Genomic DNA, 20789 nt, shown 5'->3' with positions numbered 1-20789 from the left:
CCACTCGATGGTTTTCATGGAGTTTTGCTGTTCGGGAACAAATGCTCATATCCTTTGTCTTTTTTAATTTTTACTCCTGCAGCCAATGGATACAAACGAACAAGACATACATGAGATAAATTACATTGGCGCACCTTTTACCCTACTTGGTACGGTTGGAGATGGTTTGTGCTCCACGGTCGTTCTAGCCGCCGTCCGTCCTCATCTTCCAGATAGTATGCACCCGATCGGAGTTTCTCAACGACTCTGAAGGGCCCCGTCCAGGGAGCTGCCATCTTATTCACATCGCCGACCGGCTTCGCCTTCTTCCATACTAGGTCGCCGACCTGGAATGCTTTGGGAATTACATGTTTGTTGTAATTCTGCTTCATTCTTTGCCGGTATGCCATCAGCCGGACGACTGCTTTAGCTCGTGTTTTGTCAACTAGGTCCAACTCCAGTTGTCTTCGCTCGGCGTTATCCCCATCGTAGTTCTGGATCCGATCGGACTCGACTCCGATCTCGACTGGGACGACCGCTTCGCCCCATATACCAAGTGGAACGGTATTACCCCCGTTCCCTCCATTGGGGTTGTGCGAATGACCCATAGCACGTCGAGCAGCTCGTCCACTCAACTTCCTCCCATGTGATCGAGCCGAACCCGAAGTATTCGCAGGATCTCCTGATTGGCTACTTCGGCTTGACCATTGCTCTGAGGATACGACACGGAAGTAAAGTGTTGTTCGATGCCGTATCCCTTGCACCATTCTCCGAGCTCCTGACCAACGAATTGCCGCCCGTTATCCGAAATGAGCCGACGAGGAATGTCAACCCAACAAATTATATGCTGCCAGATGAACTTTTTGACCATCTGCTCGGTTATTTTGGCCAGTGACTCGACTTCGACCCACTTGGAGAAATAGTCGACCGCCACCAATAAAAACTTCCGTTGCCCGGTCGTCATAGGGAAATGCCTCACTATATCCATACCCCACTGGTCGAACGGGCAAGACACAGTAGATGTCTTCATCTTCTCCGTTGGCCTATGGTAGAAGCTGTGGAACTTCTGACAGGAAAGGCAGGTAGCGACGGTCCGAGCGACGTCTTCCTGTAGAGTTGGCCAGAAGTATCCGGCCAGCAGGATCTTCCTAGCCAACGATCGCCCGCCCGGATGACCTCCGCAAGATCCTTGATGTACTTCCTGGAGAATATATTCTGCATCTTCCGAGCTGACACACCTCAGCAGCGGGCGGGAGAACGCCTTCTTGTAAAGCTGATCCCCAATAAGCGTGAACCGCCCGGCTCTCCTCCTCAGTAGCTGGACTTCCTCCCGATCGGACGGTGTGACATCCGAATGCAAAAATTCTATTATGGCTGTTCTCCAATCGCTCGGGAATGTGAGACCTTCCATCTGGTCGATGTGCGCCACCAAGGACACATGCTCAATTGGCTGTTGGATGACGATCGACGATATTGAGCTAGCGAGCTTGGCTAATTCATCCGCTGACTGGTTCTCGGCTCGGGGGATCTTCTGTATGACAACCTTGATGAAGTTATTTATGAGCTTTTCAAAGGCCTCCGCGTAGAGCCGGAGCCTTGCGCTGTTTATCTCGAAGGACCCCGAGAGTTGTTGAGCGACCAATTGGGAGTCAGAGTACAGTATCACCCGGTGGGCTCCCACATGCCGAGCGGCCTGTAGGCCGACTATGAGGGCCTCATATTCCGCCTCATTATTTGTTGCCCGATAATCCAGCCGGACGGACAGAAGCATCCGTTCTTCTTGAGGAGACAGCAGCAAGATGCCGATCCCACTCCCGAGTAGAGTGGACGACCCGTCCACAAATACCTTCCACAAAGCTTCGGGTTCAGGATTTTGTACCTCTGTTATGAAATCCGCCAAGGACTGCGCCTTGATCGCCGAGCGGGGTTGATAATGGATGTCGAATTCACTGAGCTCCATTGTCGACTTAATGAGCCACCCGGACGCTTCAGGGTTTAGGAGTACTCTTCCCAGCGGGCTGTTCGTCATAACGATGATAGTATGCGCCAAGAAATAAGGACGCTCCGTGCGGCCAGGATTAGGGCGAACGCAAGCTTCTCGAGACCAGTATAGCGGAACTCGGCATCTTTTAAGATGTGGCTCAAGAAATACACAGGCTACTCTTCTCCGCCTTCCCTCACCAGCGCCGAACCAACAACATGCTCGGTTGATGACAGGTATATACGGAGCGGCTCGCCTACATTCGGTTTAGCCAGTACGGGTAATGAATTCAGATAGGCTTTCAACTCCTCGAACGTCCGGTTGCACTCCTGATCCCATTGGAATTTGGTGGCTCAGCGTAAGATCTTGAAAAATGGCAAGCTCCGGTCGACTGTCTTAGAGATGAATCTCGACAATGCCGTTATCCGGCCGGTGAAGCGTTACACTTCCCTTAGATTCCTGGGAGGCGACATGTCTTGCAGTGCTTTCACCTTGCTAGGGTTCGCCTCTATGCCCCGCTCGGTCACGATGTATCCCAAGAAGCGCTCGCCTTTTGCTCCGAACAAATATTTTTGGGGGTTCAGCTTGACTCCATACCTCCTCATTGTTTAGAAGGTTTCCTCTATGTCTGTACAAAGATCCGCCGCTCGGAGTGACTTGATTAGTATATCATCCACGTAGACTTCCAGGTTGCGCCCGATCTACTCCCGTAACACTTTGTTCATTAGCTGCTGGTATGTGGCTCCGGCGTTTTTTAGTCCGAACGACATCACGTTGTAATAGTAAGTGCCATCCGCGGTAACGAAGCTCACCTTGTCCTGATCTTCACGGGCGAGCGACACTTGATGGTAGCCCTGATATGCATCCAACATGCATATCAACTTGCATCCACTAGTAGAGTCTACCAGTTGGTCGATCTGGGGTAGAGGGTAAAAATCCTTCGGACATGCCTTATTTAGATCCCGGAAATCGATGCAGACTCTCCATTTGTTGCCTGCCTTGGAGACCAACATCACATTGGCAAGCCAACTAGGGAATTGCACCTCCCATATGTAGCCGCCCTCCAGAAGTTTCTCAACTTCAGCTCGGATGATGACATTATGTTCGGCGCTGAAGTCCCTCTTCCTCTGCTTCACCGGCCGAGCGTCCGGTCGGACATGGAGTTCATGCTGCGCTACGCTCGGCGAGACCCCTGGCAGCTCGTGGGTCGACCAGGCGAAGACGCCGCAGTTTTGCTGGAGACATCTGATCAGCTTTTCCTTCTAGCTCGGCTCCAGGTCGGGTGCGACGAACGTAGTGGCATCCGGTCGGACAGGGTGGATCTTTACCTCCTCCTTTTCTTCGTAAACTAAAGAAGGTGACTTTTCGGTTATAGCATTTACCTCAACGCGTGGTGCCTTCCGGGCGGCCTTGGCTTCGGATCGGACCATCTCTACATAACAGCGCCGGGCCGCTAGCTGATCACCTCGGACTTCTCCCACCTGATCTTCCACGGGGAATTTGACATTTTGGCAAAAGGTGGAGACGACCGCTCGGAACTCGTTGAGAGCCGGTCGCCCCAAGATCACATTGTACGCGGAGGGAGCGTCGACTACAATGAAGTTAGCAGTTCACATTCTTCTGAGCGGCTCCTCTCCCAGCGAGATAGCCAGCCGGACCTGTCCGACCGGCAACACTTCATTACCGGTGAACCCGTAGAGGGAAGTTGTCATCGGCAGCAACTCGGCTTGGTCGATTTGCAATTGGTCGAAGGCCTTTCGGAAGATTATGTTGATCGAGCTGCCTGTATCAATAAAGATGCAGTGAATAGTATAGTTAGCTATTACCGCTTGGATGATGAGGGCGTCATCATGTGGGATTTCGACTCCCTTGAGGTCCCTAGGCCCAAAACTGATCTCGGGTCCGCTCGCCCGCTCCTGACTGCAGCCAACCGCATGGATCGTGAGCTGTCTTGCATGCGCCTTCCTTGCCCTGTTGGAGTCGCCTCCGGTCGATCCTCTGGCGATGATGTTGATTTCACCACTCGACACATTTGCCTCTAGTCTCCTCCTCCCGAGCGGATGGTCGGGGTCGTTCATGCGATGCCCGAGGAATGACCCTGTGTTGCTGGTTATGTTGTCGCTCGTGAGATCTCCTTTCTGTACGCCGGCCAGGACTTTGGTGTTGCTGTCGTCGATTCGGCGAAAGTGATCGACGACGATAGCTCCTTGGCGTAGGATGAGCGATTGGGGGGAGGCTCCGACAGTTGCGGGTGTTGTGAGTTGTTGACTGATGGAGCGAACAAAACATGGGAGTCCATATCTTCCCTTTCGGTTTAGGCCGATCGACCGCTACTTGTTGGACGGCGTGCGACCTCTGATGAGGACGGGCTACCTCTGTGCGGGGTCCTCTCGGTGGTTGATAATTGGAAGGCGGCTTCCGCTCGGCATGAGCTGGTGGCTCGGATGGTGCTTCCTTTTTCCTCGCCATCTGAGCTTCCTCCACGTTGATGTACTCGTTGGCCTTGTTCAACATGTGGTCGTAGTTGTGAGGCAGCTTTCTGATGAGCGAACGGAAGAAATCACCGTCCACAAGCCCCTGTGTGAACGCGTTCATCATAGTTTCTGAAGTGACCGTCGGGATATTCATGGCCACCTGGTTGAAACGCTGGATGTAGGCTCGGAGCGACTCCTTCAAGCCTTGTTTGATGGCGAACAGACTGACGCTGGTCTTCTGGTAGCGTCTACTGCTCGCGAAGTGATGGAGGAAGGTCGTGCGGAACTCTTTGAAGCTCGTGATGAATTCATTCGGTAGCCTCCGGAACCATCATTGTGCCGATCCAGAAAGGGTGGTGAGGAACACCCGGCACTTCACACCATCTATATATTGATGTAAAGTGGCTGTGTTGTCGAACTTACCCAGATGGTCGTCCGGGTCGGTGGTTCCATTGTATTCCCCGATCGCGGGGGGCGCGTAATGCCTTAGTAGTGGGTCGCGCAGAATGACCTCAGAGAACTGCCTATTGATCCGCTCGGGGGACGAGTCTGTCCGTGGCGCCTTGCCCTTCCTTGTGTTGCGGAGGGGCGCCTCATCGGACGAAGAGCCCCGGTCGAGGTTGGCTTGCGCGACTTCTGAGGGCATTTGGAACATAGCCCTGTGGAAAGGTATAGGGGCAGGCGGTGCTCCCATCTGGGTGCCAGTTGGACCTTTATTTTGCCCCCATATTGAGAGCTGTTCCGATCGGTCCTCTAGGGCTGCCTTGCCGCCCGACACGGAAGTCGCCTGTTGTGCCATTCGCTCGGTTTGAGCTTTCTGCTGTTGCTCCACAATCTTCGCTGCTCGTGCTTGGATGAGTGTGTCGATCTCTTCGGGGGAGAGTGTCACCATGAGTTGACGTCCAACTTCTTCCATCTTCTCTGCTCGGATTCAGGTGTGTTCCCACAGACGACGCCAATTTGATCCTGTCCGAGCACTGAGTTGATGGACGCTGGGGACGTGACGCTCTTCCTTATCCTCTGATGATGGTGTAGACCTCCGGCGAACTTGCAAAGAAGCCGAGCCGGGAGGAGTTTCCCGACGACGACCCTCTGACGCTCAAGTCAGGCAGTGAAGAAGAAGAGGAGCAAAGTAACGCTACTGTGGCTACAGTGATGAGAATCACATACCTCCGTCGAAGTCTGGGGGTCCTTATATAGGACCCCGGGGAGGCGCATACAAGCTTCTCGATGCGTGCACGCTTCCCCAAACATACCTCAGTAGGGTTGTGTTAGAAAAACATGTCTGATGTCATTCCGTAATCGTCTGAGCATATCCATGACGTAACGGTGGAAACTTCCACCGTACAATACTCTGTCCGCTCCGACCGCCGACCATGCTGTTTGTCGGCGGCAGGTGTCTCGAGGATGATGTTACCAGCTGTCCCTTTTGTCTCTTTGCGCCTCTTGCCTGTTCTCGGGCTGAGCGAACCGGTCGCTCGGCACTCATGGCCTCCGGGAATGCGCATACCTCGGACCGGGTGGGGAAGCCCTGCTCATGTGCTCGGATGGGATTGCGCCTTATTGTCTTGTGGCTCGGCCGAGCGGCCTGCCCGCTCGACCAGAGACTCTTTTAACTTGAGCATCGAAAACCCAACCCCTAGTCAGGCTGTCTTTCGTCCGGCCTGGGAGATCCCTGGCCGGATGTTCGGTCGGCCGGATGCTCGGTCGGCTCGCCAGTCCGCTCAGCATGACCTTTGTCCCCTCGACACGACCTTGGGGTTGACTCTCTTGACCATTGACCTCCACGTGTCGTTGACCTCTGTCCGCTCGGCACGACCCTGGGAGATCCCTGGCCGGATGTTCGATCGATCGGATGCTCGGTCGGCCTGCCAGTCCGCTCAGCATGACCTCTGTCCGCTCGGCACGACCTTGGGGTTAGCCCTCTTGACCATTGACCTCCACGTATCGTTGACCTCCCGCCAACGAGGGTCCCCCGTCCTTACCACCAGATCAATCAGTGTATTAAAATTAGAGGGGTATAAAATGAATCCATCCAAATCGATTAGGAAAAAAAATTAAATTTGAATTGGAAATTTTTTGAATTTGAGTCAGATTTAGGTTGAAGAAATTTTGGATTTGGATTGGATCATATCTGTGTTCAGATTGATTCTACCTTAATTTAGGATTTAATCACTTAATAGATATTTTTTTTATTTAATTAATTTTTTTTACTTTGAAAATTAAAATAATTTTAATTAAAATGATTTTATGTATAATAATATTAATGTTAATATGATAATAATAAAATATTGATATAAAAAGAAAGAATTATACTAAAAATAGAAAAAAAATATTATTTTGAATTGAGTTTTTGGATTATTTGGTCGGATTAATTCAGATTTAAGGATTTCAAATTGAATTCGAATTTAGATTAGGGTTTAAAAAAAAATTCAATCCAATTCGAACTAGATCCGAACTAGAACCGATCCAATCATTCCTATTAAAAACTAGACTGACTGGGTTCAATCATGAATGGGCCAATCAACCGGTTCAATTCTTGGCAAATTTCGAGTTTATCAAAAGCCTAATTAAACCAAACAAACCTGCTAAACAATTCGAACCTGCTCAAGACGAATGCTAGCCATTTTTTCACAAAAATGTCCGAAACATTCCGTAGTCTGGGAAAACAAAAACAGCAACTTTAAGAATAATTCTTATCCTGCCATCAAGATCTACGCAAGGTTGTATCATCATATATGCATATATCTTTCAAGAATGCCAGTTGCAAGATCGTTTGACAAAGAAAATGTTGTTTGTGGTTCCATTAAAATGCACTATCAGTCTGCGCCGTAAAAGAAAGGGAGATAAGAAGTTAAACATTTCATGACCTTGCGGAACCAAGAGGTGTTTGCAGCAGGATCAGCAACTTTTGGCGCAAGCTCAGCTTCGAGATCCTGATTCTCTCTCATCAGCTGTAGACAGTAAAAGGACAACAAACATATAAGATAGTTAGAGCAACCATTAGTCCCCAAAAAAAAGTTAGAAACATTACCTCGATATTCAGGATCCTGAATCTTTCAACTGTTTGTTCGAATTCCGAAATTATCTTGTCTCTTACTACTTCAATTGCTGATTCAAGTTCTTCATCGGTTTCAAGAACGAAAATGAGGCCCTCCTGTTTAAACAACTGTTCCAACATGTCAATGTCTTCCTCAGTGAGATTCTCCCTCAGCTGCACAAGATGAGTCAAACATAAAAAGGAATTTCAACAGATAGGAAGGCTGAAGAGTATTTCCTTTTATAAATGACCTTGTCCAAGAGTGTTTTGTCTTTAGACATTGGAGTTTCGCAGTCGATAATTTGATCCACCTTATTGAATAGTGTTATTGCATGTCTATACACTTGATTTTGACAATCGATAATCTGCTCGGTCTCATCTTTTGAGTCTAAACTGTTGGTTTTTGGTGCAGATTTTAATAGCTTTGCCCTGCGGTAAAATAAAGATATTTAGTTTCTTGTTGTAAAAGTGGCATACAAAAATGCTCAGGCGTGCCTAGCTCCAAATCGAAGCGTGGAGAGGCTTTCTGAAGCATTTGTCGGACTAGGGGAACAGCAGCAAAGCAACGCAGTTCTGGAGTTTCCACCCTGCAGTGAAAAGATAAAAATGAGCGCAATTGCAATTGATTTCCCAATTATGAAACAGTAACTGACCAGTGCATCTTGAAGGATCCGGGTGAGTCTGGAATCCCTATATGGAATGTGGTTCACTTTCCCTGTAAGAAGAAAATAGATATAGCTGATCGATCAATCTATTCTAAAGAGCAAAAACCATGGGCTTAGTTCATAAAGCATTTTTTTTGTTTACCGGTTGTCAGTGCATTGATAACGTTTCCTAATGCCGAAAGGGACTTATTTATGCTCTTAGCCTCTTCAAGTACTGTTCCACCAGCACCCGTTTTCTCAGCTTTTTCTGAGCCAGCTAAGTCCACGAGAACCACCTTCCCTATTTTTGACCTGGTATGGCAATTACATTACATGGTAGAAACAACACCTAAGGGGAAATATGAGTAGGGATGTAACATAATATGTTCCTCGGACATCAGGTTTTCTAGTTCTCAATATTTCAGTCAACCTGACACTTGAGCCGTCAACTTGTATTCAACCGCATGAACTCATTGTTGTCCCTCCAAGGGTGGACCTGAAGCAATCTAATATAAATTTGTACAAATTGAAGGCAAAATTTGCAGATTGGTTGACCATATAACTTGGTCAATTTGGATTAGGATCGGCTGCGTCCCACCTCAAGAATTATTATTCTACTAATTATCAAGATCAATCAATTGTGAGCATGAAAATCATCAATCAATTGTCCTTAAACTCCCAACTTATGTCACCCAATTTCCACTAATAGAGTAGGCAAACTCAAGTCAAGTCATGTTTGTCCCAACTGCCAACAATTTGTGGTCGGTTATATAAATTTTATTGCTCGGTTGAGGTCTACACAAGCAATATCTAGCAATATTTTCTCCTAGCCTACCCTTTGCATATTAAAATACCGTGAGATTAAGGCCCTTCGCATCACTTATGGGTGATGACTTAACCTTATGAAAAGTAAGATCCATGTTCATAGGTGTCGACAAATTGTGACTGGTTGACTATGCTTAACACGTAGTCCTCAGCCTTTTCATCTCAGTTTGGAAACAACAACGGCGTTCCTTCACTTAAATTTAAAATAATAAAAAATGTGTTTTCTTATCATATACATTCTTACAATATCACCTGCAGATAAGAAAATTTTAATTATTTCAAATACTTTATTTGATTGTATTTATACTAATATTTTATGCATGTGTGACCTAGGCAACTAAAACTTGTAGAACATTCCTATGTAGCCCAATGCAAAAGAAGCGATTGCTGCAAATAATACTACCAACTAATAAAGCCACATGTAACTTCAATTTCAAAGGTGAACTTCTAGATCCTAAATTGCTTTAAACAATCAAACCCAAATATCTTAATCAAACAAACCTTGTAAACTGGACGACCCAAAGTGGTCAGGACAAACAAGGTTTGATATTGATTTGATGTATTATTATAGCAAAGCTACAAATTGATGAAAAAAAAGGTTTGAACCTAGAAGAAAGTTGGTTTGAACTCTTGAAGTACTAGAATATATCCTAGAGAGCACAAATCTATTTTCAGTAGAGGTGCATAAGTGAGAGATAATAAACAGGCACAAATTACCTTACATCCGATGCAGATTCTTGTTGAACTGAAAATATGTAGAGAGAATGACTCCTGCTACTTGCCACGTTCATTTCTGCTCAAGTTAAAAGATGCAGAAATCTCAGCTAGAAACATAAACCAGTTGACTGTGAGAATAGAAAAGAAATCCCTCACAAAGCCTCTGTTTCATAAAGTTGAAGGATGCGACAGAGTAATACGTGTCTCGCCAACCGCTCTATTAGAAATTCCACGCTGCGTTATTTTACAAGCGTTAATCAGTTAAAGATAGTGATCTTTACAATAGTCAGTTAAAAAAGGTGGACTTTGCATTACTTCCAAAATCTTACGTGGAAGCATCGTAAGGCTTCCATGGCATTTTTAATCGGCATCTAAAAGCACACACAAGAACATGAAGGTAATTAAAGGAATGTGCCTCTACCATTTGGAACATTTTCAGCACATGTAGCTTACCTCAGTTGCTCCAGAAAGAAATATTCCTTGGCACTTGTTTTCCTTAATTTGTATGTTGTCTTTTGATGCATCAAAAAGATCTCTGACAAATAATACCATGAATTCTGATTTAAATCCTCATAGGACATGATCATACAAGTGAATATTAACTCTCTTTTTTTCAGCAAGTTAATTCTTGAAACGTCATCAGATCAGACGAGGAAATCAAACAGTTAAATTGTCCTAAATGCTACCAACCTTATCTTATCCATATATATCTCCACCTGAACAAGTAACAAGAATGATCAAGAAGAACTAATAATGCATGATCAGTCATGATATTAAAATTCTATCAAACTGCTTTTCGCACCATAGTCAACTTGACTGTCCACTTTGTCATTTCACCAAAAGATTTCATGCCTTCAAAAAGTCCATCAACAACTCGTGGAAGAAGACCTTTTTTCTTTTGATCCTCGTCCAAGACACTAGGTCCCTTTAAGATGCGAGGAATATTTATAGTATTAGTAATCATTTTACAATATCTGCATGCACCATATTTATTTCATTAATCATATGAAAAGCTGAATATATCGAAAAGGTTTTTTGCTCTTAACTTCCATAGTGTAAGTCTTTCCAGCTCCAGTCTGCCCATTTACATCCAACAGTTTGAAAAATTAGTAACTCCATGGTTATTACTAAAAAATTTGATATATGAATTTTGAAAAAAAAAAGCAAGCATATAATGTACTTCAAAAAGTCAAACAGCCAGCAATGGTAAGGTCAACTTGAGTGACAAGGTTACAGTCATGGGTAGCCATTAGTTATGCAAGAGTAATGCTTGCAGAATGATACTTCCCAGACAGCTCGCTACTGTTTTGCCATGAGATCATGGAGTTCGATGTGTAATGAGGACGTGAAGTTGATCTATAGAGAAGTGTGCATATGATGTTCGATTCTTTGATTCTTTCTTAGCTAATCTACGTACCAACTGATGCACAACAATAAGATAGAGTTAGTTCTGTCAAAACTAAGTGAACTTTCGTGTGCAAAGAATATAAGATATGGCTGGTAGGTGTATAGTGAGTACAAGTGAGCTCTGTCAATTGACAAATAACTATGCCAAAAAAGAGTAGCACTAGAAATTTGTGTGATGATCAAGGATCCTATATGCTTTGCATGGTTCTTTTCTTACTAAAAGAAACCTTTCCATTCTTACATATTTTCCACGTGATTCATGGATGCACTTGATAGTTTGAGATTCTCCTATGTCACTATTAAGAGAAATGTTGACAATTATTAAGATCATAATCTTGAAACTAATTGGAGATAGAAAAGGATATGCCAGCACATTTTACCTTTTCCTGTTTATATCCCTATGTAACTACCTATTGTCAGTCTAAACATCAAACTTCCTTATAATCACCTGAAGCAATATCAAGCATTCTTTGACCTAAATTCTATATCTTTGAGCACACATTTTTAGCACCCAACATTTAAACAATAAAGTAGTAGCAATTGGCAAAGATATGATTTTACACTTTTGTTTTCTTGCCAATATATTTTCCTTCGGTATTGTAGTGGTAAAAGTAATCACACAGAAACAGGTATCTAAAATCACAGCTTACCTGGCCATAAATGAGAATCGTACCATTTATTGCATTTAAGGCACCTATATAAAGAGATAATTAATATGTTTGAAAGATGTAAGACTAGACATGATCTTCACTAATGAAGAAATAGGAAATAGATCATCATTTTCTAACAAGAAACATCCATAAGTAAACACAACAAGAAGATAAGTCTTTCTTTCATGTGTGTCCACCTTCAATTATTGGTGTTGCGAGGAAGTCACAGACTTCTACTTGCTCAGAATCTTGATAGAACACCCTGTCAAAGCAAAAGATAGCATCTTCCTCCTTCTCATCCTACAAGCAATGCAGTGAAAGATCATGCCAAGTATTATCCAGTGAGGAAGAGCTTTAGCAATTAGTGAGGGCAATAGAACCTTGAATGCAAAAGACTGTGTGTCAAAGGCCTGAATGCGTGTAGATTCATCATGAAGCCTTTTCTCACTTGAAATCAACGGTCTAAACCTCACACAAACTGTTATGTTGGCCATCGTTCCAATTTAGTGAGATAAAAGCATTGAAATTCAGCAGCAGCCTGCAATAAAACGCAAAGAATTTCAAAGCTGAAGTGATGCACAGACTCTGAATCTTCTGTACAGAAAAAAGAAGCTTGGAGGCATATTTTAGCTGAAAGTGGTGTATACAAATAAATAGAAAAAGGGGCTACATCTGAGCCCAAAAAAAAAAAAATCTAAAAACTTTTGAAAAGTTGGTTAAATCAAAGGCATAACATACCGCAAGTCAATGGGAAACTTCTAAAGAGGGGTGGTGTCTATTGGGAAAATTTGAGTGCAAGATTGTAGCCATTCTTGTGACCATGGCAAGCATTGCTCAGTGGTACGGCGTGATAGTTATCATTATGCAACTAAGTTATAATCAGCTTCTCTAGATAGAATGGTGCACTACTGCGTATTAAAACTACCCCTTTATAAGAGAAATGGGACAAACCTCTTACAATCTCAACCAACCAAATAGGATGCTCTCAAACAATATCACTCTTCCTAATGTTATGAATCTAGGAAAGAGTAGATTGCCAAGAACTTGAATTGAAGCTTTCAATCTTGATCTAAGCACTTGAAGATTTTGAGCACTTGTTCACAGAAATATTTCTGTGCAACCCTTTAAGTTCAAAGCTCTTCAAGAGCTTACAAAATATCCTCCAATCAACTGGACAAGCAAATGTTAATATTGGAAGCCAACGATTATGTCACCAATCAACTAGATTTCACCACAAGTTAGAACGGCATCCAATCAACTATTTTGCTCGAAGAGAATTATTCTATCTATCCAACAATTGCATTCAGCCGACTGCATGCTCCAATTGATTGCTCAGTTGACTGGATCCTAAGTTATCCCACCTTCACCCATCTTACAACCATCGTAAGCCTACACAAAGGCCCAAGATCAATCTAGTCAACAAACTACAACTTGGGACAAACAATCGCCAATTAAAGTCTTTACAACCAAACCATTAGATAGCCTACACCTACCTAGCTATCACATAGTGTTCACAATGACGTTTCCCAAGGACAAAATGCTCAAACTTACTTTTACTCATAATCTCTCATAGTTCTCATGCCTTTAGGTCTTCAACCTCCTTAATTCAAGTCGACGAGTCATCTAACACACCAAGATCCTCAAGCTTGCTCTCTATCATCCAACCAATGCTCCCACCTAATGTTTGTTCAAACCCGAATGCCATCGCCGTCAGCTTCCCACCAGAGCGGTGCCTCCTTACCTCGCCCTCCGCTTCTGTCCGTCGCTTGCAATTTTCGATTCAAGACAAGGACAGGTAGACAATCAGCAATAAAATTACTCTACCTTGCGCTTCCACCCGCTGCTTCCTCCCAATCTTGAGCGAAAGAAGCCAGAAGATAAAAATTGTATCAGCGTTGTCCTTCGCGAGCTCTCTCCCTCGAGCTCTTCGTCTGAGTAAATAGCAGATCTACAGTTCCGCACTCCACGCTCCGGCCAATCTTCCGGAGATCGGAGACGTGTACGAGACGAATAAACAAAAACAGTAAAAAGTGGAGCACGAGTTCCGATCGTAAACAAAAGAGTCGGAAAAAAATGAGGGGCAATTAATCTAGGGCTTCGATTCGAGGAGGGATCTTACCACGCGAGGAAGGAGATGAAAAGCGAGAGGTTCTATCTCACTCTCTTCGCCGGCGATCGAATGATGCAGGATCTGCTTCCGTTTGCGGGATCGGGTGAAATGGGGCAAGGTCGGTGCTGGTATTTATAGCCGCATTAGTCCTCAGCTCGAGAGCGGGAAGGCAAGAACTGTTTCACATCCTTGACAACGGACACGTGAGTAGAGCGTGAGGAGTACCATTCTTTTTTAAAAAAATTTAAGTTTGATTTTAATTTACCATGAGATAAAAGAACAAGACGGTTATCTGAACGTAATCATTTTTGCTAAAAAAAGAAAGTGAAAAGTGAGTTTGAGCGGCTGGAACTACACATATTTTTGATCAAAAATTAAAAGAGTATTTTATTATCATCAAAACACATAATATGAAAATATATTTTTTTAAAAAAACATTTATTATTTTTTCTCCAATTATCCCTCCACAGTTTCGAAAGGGAATATGATTAAAATTCTTAAGTTGGCATGTGAAATTTTGCAAACGAGTTGGCGAATAGTTACCTTTTCTACTTGGAAGATCCTATTGATAGACTCGAGAGTCATCCATACATTATATCTGTTCAGTGTATTCTTGATGACCCTTGACAATTTATAAGCCCGAGTTCCGTCCACACTAGGTCGTACTTATAACCATATCTAATTTTCAAAGTGAACAACCTTTGGAACAATAGAGATAAGTTAGTAAAAAATAATTGTGCTCTCTCTTATAATATTTCCATTAATTTGTCACAGGATTGATATGGAAAAAGTAAATCACGAGTGACTATTAGTCCTTCAAATGATTGACACATGAGGAAGATATTTATCTCAGTTATGCTAAAATTCAAATCTCAAATTTTAAGTTAAAACACCTCATGTGTTAATCACTAAATTCTCTCGAGATAACTGGAATAATATAGTTAAAAGAATAGATAAGATGGATATGTAGCTTATAAAAATAAGGATTGACTCTTACATATGGTTGGGCATAAGGATTGCAGTCTCAAATTGATCGATTGTCGAAGGATTGCTCAGTTCTTCTGGTGGGAGTGGTCATCACATGCTGATTAGGGATGAACTGATATTAGCTCTTCTTTAGAACTTTCTTCCTGTGTTAAACAGTCAAACTTAGAAACAGTAAGAAATGAAAATTGTGATTGTTTAAATGGAGTAAAGTATTGATCACCCACATAAAGTGGAATTAATTTTATGATATTACATAATATAATATGTTTAATTAAAACTATTATATACATTTAACAGATTTAAATGTTTGTCAAATTAAAATACATTCACTTTCACACTTAATTAGCATCTAAATATTATTTCAATTTTTATTCGAATTTTTTATATCCATCTAGACTTAGATAGATTTATATTAAATTATTGCACCCTATGGGATTTCTAATTGATTAGAAGATGATAGATCAATTTTCAATATGTTCTTAGTAGAAAACTCGTCTCACTCCTAGTCATTTGATGATCGATTATAAATAATTTCGTAAATTATCTTCTTTTATATCACTCCATAACAAAATTTATTTATTTATTTATTATTTTTATTATGCATCTAGAGGATTATAAGATATGCTAGTTTTTATTAGATTTGTATATATAATAGTTAAAAAAATTATTATACAATATAGTTTTTAGTTTAATTTATCTAGGAGTCAACTTACATTATAATTAATAGAGAGGCGAGGGATAATTAGGAACTAAATTTAAGGATAAAACGTACCTTTATTTTTTCATAAAATATTGGACTCACTTAGTCACTTTTAACTATAATAAAAAAACACTCTTATATTTTGTTTTCAAAAAAATTTATTTATTGTTAATTAATTTTAAATGGAAAATTTGTATAACATTTTCATATTTTATTTGATTTCGAGGACTAAGGGAGAAATTAGACAATAACTAAGGTGTTTGGAAACTTTTTTTTTTTCATTCCATTTTTTGCAATCTCTATTTAAACCCTACTACTTCCGTTTAAGTACGGCTTTTCACAAGCTCAAAAGCTAATTTGCCCCCTTCCCTTTTCCGGAAGCATTCGCCGCCATGGCCGCTTCTGCCGCGACCAAATCCCTCCTCCGCCTCTCCTACACTTCACCGGACATCTTCCCCCTCCTCCCATCCGCCGCTTCCTCCTCTACATTGTGCCTTTCGTTCCGGTCCTGCAGCATCGAAACCTGCTTCCTCGGGATCCACCTCGCCAACCCCGCCTGTTCCAAGATCCCCGCTCTTCGAACCCGGAGCACGGGAAGAGGACTTCGAATCGAAGCCGTAGCGAGGCCCACTATTCTGGTGGCTGAGAAGCTCGGGGAGGCTGGGCTGGGTCTGCTCCGGGAGTTCGCCAACGTGGATTGCTCATACAACCTTTCGCCCGAGGAACTCTGCGTCAAGATCTCCCTCTGCGACGCGCTAATCGTGCGAAGCGGGACGAAGGTGACGCAGGAAGTGTTCGAGGCGTCGAAGGGGCGACTCAAAGTGGTCGGCAGGGCTGGGGTGGGCATCGACAATGTGGATCTCCAAGCTGCCACGGAGAGCGGGTGCCTCGTCGTCAATGCGCCAACTGCGAACACTGTCGCAGCAGCTGAGCACGGGATCGCGCTGCTCACTGCCATGGCAAGAAACGTCGCGCAGGCTGACGCCTCGATGAAGGCTGGTAAGTGACCCGACTTTGTTGTTCATTACCTGCATTTTGCCTAGATCTGCAAGAAAAAGAACGAGATTGATCTTTAACACGGGAGTGGATAAGAAATACTTCAGATCCTTATTGCATAATTTCTTGTTTGTATTAAGAAGTATGATTATGGATTTGCTGATTTTTTTTTTTTCTAATTTATTATCAAATTACCGAATCATGGTTTTGGTTTTAAAGCCCCTGCTTGAACCACATAAGCGGCAGTTTCAAGGGAACCACATATGATATATGGAGTCTATATATGCAGTTAAAAATCCTTTTTTGGTTCATCTAGACAAATTTATACAAAATTAAATTGTCTCAAAAGGCTAAGCTACCTTATTTAATAGTTTGTCACTTATAAATGTTAACTTAAATTGATTTACAAGTCATAATACTTCGATTTATTATAAATATTTTTAATGTTTCATACTGATTGCATATGCCTCCCCTGTTTCCCACATACTGCATTTGCTCTAGGGAGCGTGTTGACCACATACCATTTGCATACACTTAAAAAACCTTGTGAATGTCAGGTCAAGGTGGGAATTTAAGCGAGTTTTAGACTCCCAGTTTAATGAGGTCTACTTCTCTGTTGAACTTTGCTGGTCTTTGTGACCTAATTCATATTTAACTTTCAAAACTTCAGATTGATCCTAGAATATGAACACTAAAAGAACAAAGTAAAGAACTATTTTATCTTTCACACAAAGATGATTATTGATTATTAAGGTAGAATCCTGAACATCTCTTCATAAAATTGGTCCTATGCTAATGCTTGTTAACTTGATAACTTTGGTGATAACTTTGAGATATTTTTATAAATTACTCACAGCGCAAGATTAAAATGAGTAAATGTTTGTTCTTTGATGTGTTATGTATTTCATGAATTTTGTGGAACCCCTTTCAAAAGGTCTCCTATCTCTTCAAACCTGTGGATTAAAATTGTGACATTTGTGACAATAACAACAAGCTGGGTTAGTCTCAACTGTTTGTGGTTGACTATGTAATGCAACATTCATGATGGCCTAGAATTTTGATGCATATGAGACGATTCATATTGCTTGAGGTATGATTTCTAACTACTGAGACAATGACATTGTTCACCACAAAAAATCATTGTTTTAAAAGTGGTCGCACCTTGGTTTTGATGCGGGACCACTTGACAGAGTAGCTATAATGTAAATTTTAGAAGTTATAGGCTGTAAAAGTTTACTTTGGTGATCCTTTTATCTAGGAGAATAAGGTAATTAAGGTAGTTTTTAATTTGGTAATTATCTTGTTCAGAGAATAGAGGATTTATTTTAGGTTTGATTGAGTTCAGCAGTCCAGGCACACAATGATTTCTTTTCTAGAATATTGTTAGTTTATTTCCTTTTTTATTTTTTGAGCTTTGGGTTTGATTTTTAGTGTTGCATCATAGTGTCTGCAAGAGCTACGCAACTAGTTTAAGAACCATATGTTGTGTTAATTACATTTTTACATAAGTGGTTCATGAATAATCTCCCCAGTTTCAAATAAGTGCCTTTGCCCTTGTTTGCCTACTCATTTTACTCAATGAGGTAGTTGGACGAAGTATGATGCATGAGGTATTCTAGGAACATTTGAATTAGGGCGATGGTTGGGATATAATAAACCCCATTAGGAAAGAAAAATGTCAGGTACTATTAAAACTGATATGTTTCCTGTTATATTAGGGATTCTCTACATATTCTAAGTATTATGTATTTTGCAACTTGTTGAGCTGAACCAATGAATTTTGTTTAATACTTGTATATATCTCTGGTGTTTTCTATTGACCCATCAAGTTTATTACCTTTAATTGCATTTACACTAGTAATATAAGTTTACCTTTAATTGCGGCCAAGTGTGTCATATTCAGGCAAATGGCAGCGCAACAAATATGTTGGTGTCTCTTTGGTAGGGAAGACACTGGCAGTTATGGGATTTGGAAAAGTCGGTTCAGAAGTTGCCAGACGTGCAAGAGGACTTGGAATGCATGTGATTGCTCATGATCCTTATGCACCTGCTGATAGAGCCCGAGCTGTTGGAGTGGACCTTGTATCGTTTGATGAAGCCATCTCTACTGCTGACTTCATATCTCTTCACATGCCATTGACTCCAACAACTGCAAAGATTTTCAATGATGAAACATTTGCAAAGTTAAAAAAAGGAGTGAGAATAATTAATGTTGCCAGGGGTGGGGTTATCGATGAAGATGCCTTGGTCCGAGCACTTGATAATGGCACAGTTGCTCAGGTATGCTTCTGCTGACATCTCTCAGCTTCCAATTTATGTATCCTCATCTAAATGACAACATAGCACTTAGTTCCCAGATATTACATTATTAGTTCCTCATAATCCTGAACTGAAAAAAAACATAATCAACCTGCAGTTTTGATGCGTTTGCTGCTTTAGATTTGTGTTGATAAAATTGGAAGTAATTGGTGTATGGAGGTAAAATGTCCGGTGGATCAAACTATCATGCATGTCCTTTTTTTGCTTTATGTTTTCAAGACTCTTCTAATGGATCATAGATGATGCTGATTTTGTTGAAACTTGGAAACTACTATCGGCTTTGCTAATTGTAACTGAAACAGGCTGCGCTTGATGTATTCACTGTTGAGCCTCCACCAAAAGACAGCAAGTTGGTGATTCATGAAAATGTTATTGTCACTCCCCACCTTGGAGCTAGCACTGTGGAAGCTCAGGTATGTGTTCTGAACTCAAGCTCCAATGTGTAGATAAAAAATAACTTTCACTGCATCAGTCGCTGTAGTATTTTCCAGTCTATATTTGTAGCAGAAGCATTTTGTATAATCTCCTCTTCAGAAGTTTACTTGTATAAGATACAAGTATCAAAGATTCATAAGAAGATCAGTTGATTAATTTTAGTTGATATTTCAAAAATATTGTCTTTTGACTTATGGCCATGATCATCTATGTGGGCAATATTCTTAGGAAGGTGTAGCTGTAGAAATAGCAGAGGCTGTTATTGGGGCATTGAAAGGTGAACTAGCTGCAACTGCTGTGAATGCTCCCATGGTTCCTGCTGAGGTGATTATTTGTAATAGATCTCCATAATTTCTCCATTTTGCATTGCAAGCGGACTTGAGACATTGTTCTTTATCACAGGTCCTTTCCGAGCTAGCCTCTTATGTTATCCTGGCTGAGAAACTCGGCAGGCTAGCTGTCCAATTAGTAGCTGGGGGAAGCGGTATCAAGGGTGTTAAAGTCGTCTACACATCTGCTCGAGATCCTGATGACTTGGACACAAGGATTCTTCGTGCTATGATCACTAAAGGGATCATTGAACCTATATCCAGCGTGTTTGTCAATATTGTCAATGCAGATTATACAGCGAAGCAAAGAGGTCTTCGCATCAGCGAAGAGAGGATTTTCCGTGACACCTCTCCAGAGATTCCTCTAGATTCAATTCAGATCCACCTATCTAATGTTGAGTCCAAATTTGCCAGTGCCTTGTCCGATGCTGGTGATATCACAGTGGAAGGAAGAGTGAAAGATGGCATACCCCGCCTCACCCTTGTTGGGTCTTTCAGTGTGGATGTGAGCCTGGAAGGGAATGTAATACTGTGCAGGAACACCGATCAGCCCGGTAATATCGGTAGGGTGGGAAGAATTCTCGGGGAACAGAATGTGAATATTAGCTTTATGAGTGTAGGTAGGACTGCACCAAGGAAACAGGCTATAATGACCATTGGCGTTGATGAGGAGCCCAACAAGGAAACTCTGAGGAAAATTGGAGAGACACCGACAATTGAAGAATTCGTTTTCTTGAAGCTATAGATGGCTGCCCACTTTAATATTTCCATTCGAGTAGCATCTATTGATATAATGATGCTAACTTTGGTGGAGTGGCCACCATGGTTGCCTGACATTAGTTAGTTTATATAATACTTTTCAGAATCTTCTGAGCTATTTTTTGGATACTTATGCTGTAAGTGACTTGCAACTTGGTTATGATGAGATTCTTGAAGAAGGCGTTTCATCCTTGAGAATATCTTTGCACGATCAGATTTGTATCTCTCGATATTTGCAGATATGGCCAGTGAAGAGGTGCATTAGCTCATTCATTCTTCTCTCCCAATATAAGTACAAGTTTACCTCAATTGAATCCTGAGAGTAAGGAGCTATGCCCTATTTGCCCAATTGAGTATCAACAGGAGGAATTTAAATCTCTTTGCAAGCCAATATCAGCTCCAGCTAGTCAGACAACAAAAGTTCTTCAAGCCAGACG

General features: G+C 42.2%; 2 protein-coding genes across 2 annotated transcripts; one reads left to right on the top strand and one right to left on the bottom strand.

The window, feature by feature from the left end:
* Positions 1-7179: 7179 nt before the first annotated feature.
* On the bottom strand, positions 7180-12239 carry LOC121977789 (kinesin-like protein KIN-1). The gene is made up of 15 exons (XM_042530211.1): positions 12098-12239; positions 11915-12017; positions 11718-11761; positions 10707-10736; positions 10463-10585; positions 10351-10376; positions 10114-10195; positions 9990-10031; positions 9861-9894; positions 9661-9736; positions 8282-8430; positions 8128-8189; positions 7726-8061; positions 7469-7648; positions 7180-7388 (listed from the first exon to the last, which is right to left on the bottom strand). Exons 1-13 carry the CDS (start codon positions 12209-12211, stop codon positions 7960-7962), a joined length of 987 nt encoding a protein of 328 aa, XP_042386145.1. The 5' UTR covers positions 12212-12239; the 3' UTR covers positions 7180-7388; positions 7469-7648; positions 7726-7959.
* A 3612-nt stretch (positions 12240-15851) lies between these two features.
* Positions 15852-20537, top strand: LOC121975848 (D-3-phosphoglycerate dehydrogenase 3, chloroplastic-like). The gene is made up of 5 exons (XM_042527740.1): positions 15852-16513; positions 18414-18790; positions 19132-19242; positions 19493-19588; positions 19667-20537. Exons 1-5 carry the CDS (start codon positions 15907-15909, stop codon positions 20336-20338), a joined length of 1863 nt encoding a protein of 620 aa, XP_042383674.1. The 5' UTR covers positions 15852-15906; the 3' UTR covers positions 20339-20537.
* The last annotated feature ends 252 nt before the right edge of the window (positions 20538-20789 follow it).

Source organism: Zingiber officinale, chromosome 4B (assembly GCF_018446385.1).
Source record: "Zingiber officinale cultivar Zhangliang chromosome 4B, Zo_v1.1, whole genome shotgun sequence".
Lineage (NCBI taxonomy): Eukaryota > Viridiplantae > Streptophyta > Magnoliopsida > Zingiberales > Zingiberaceae > Zingiber > Zingiber officinale.
This window is presented reverse-complemented; position numbering and strand designations above follow the sequence as displayed.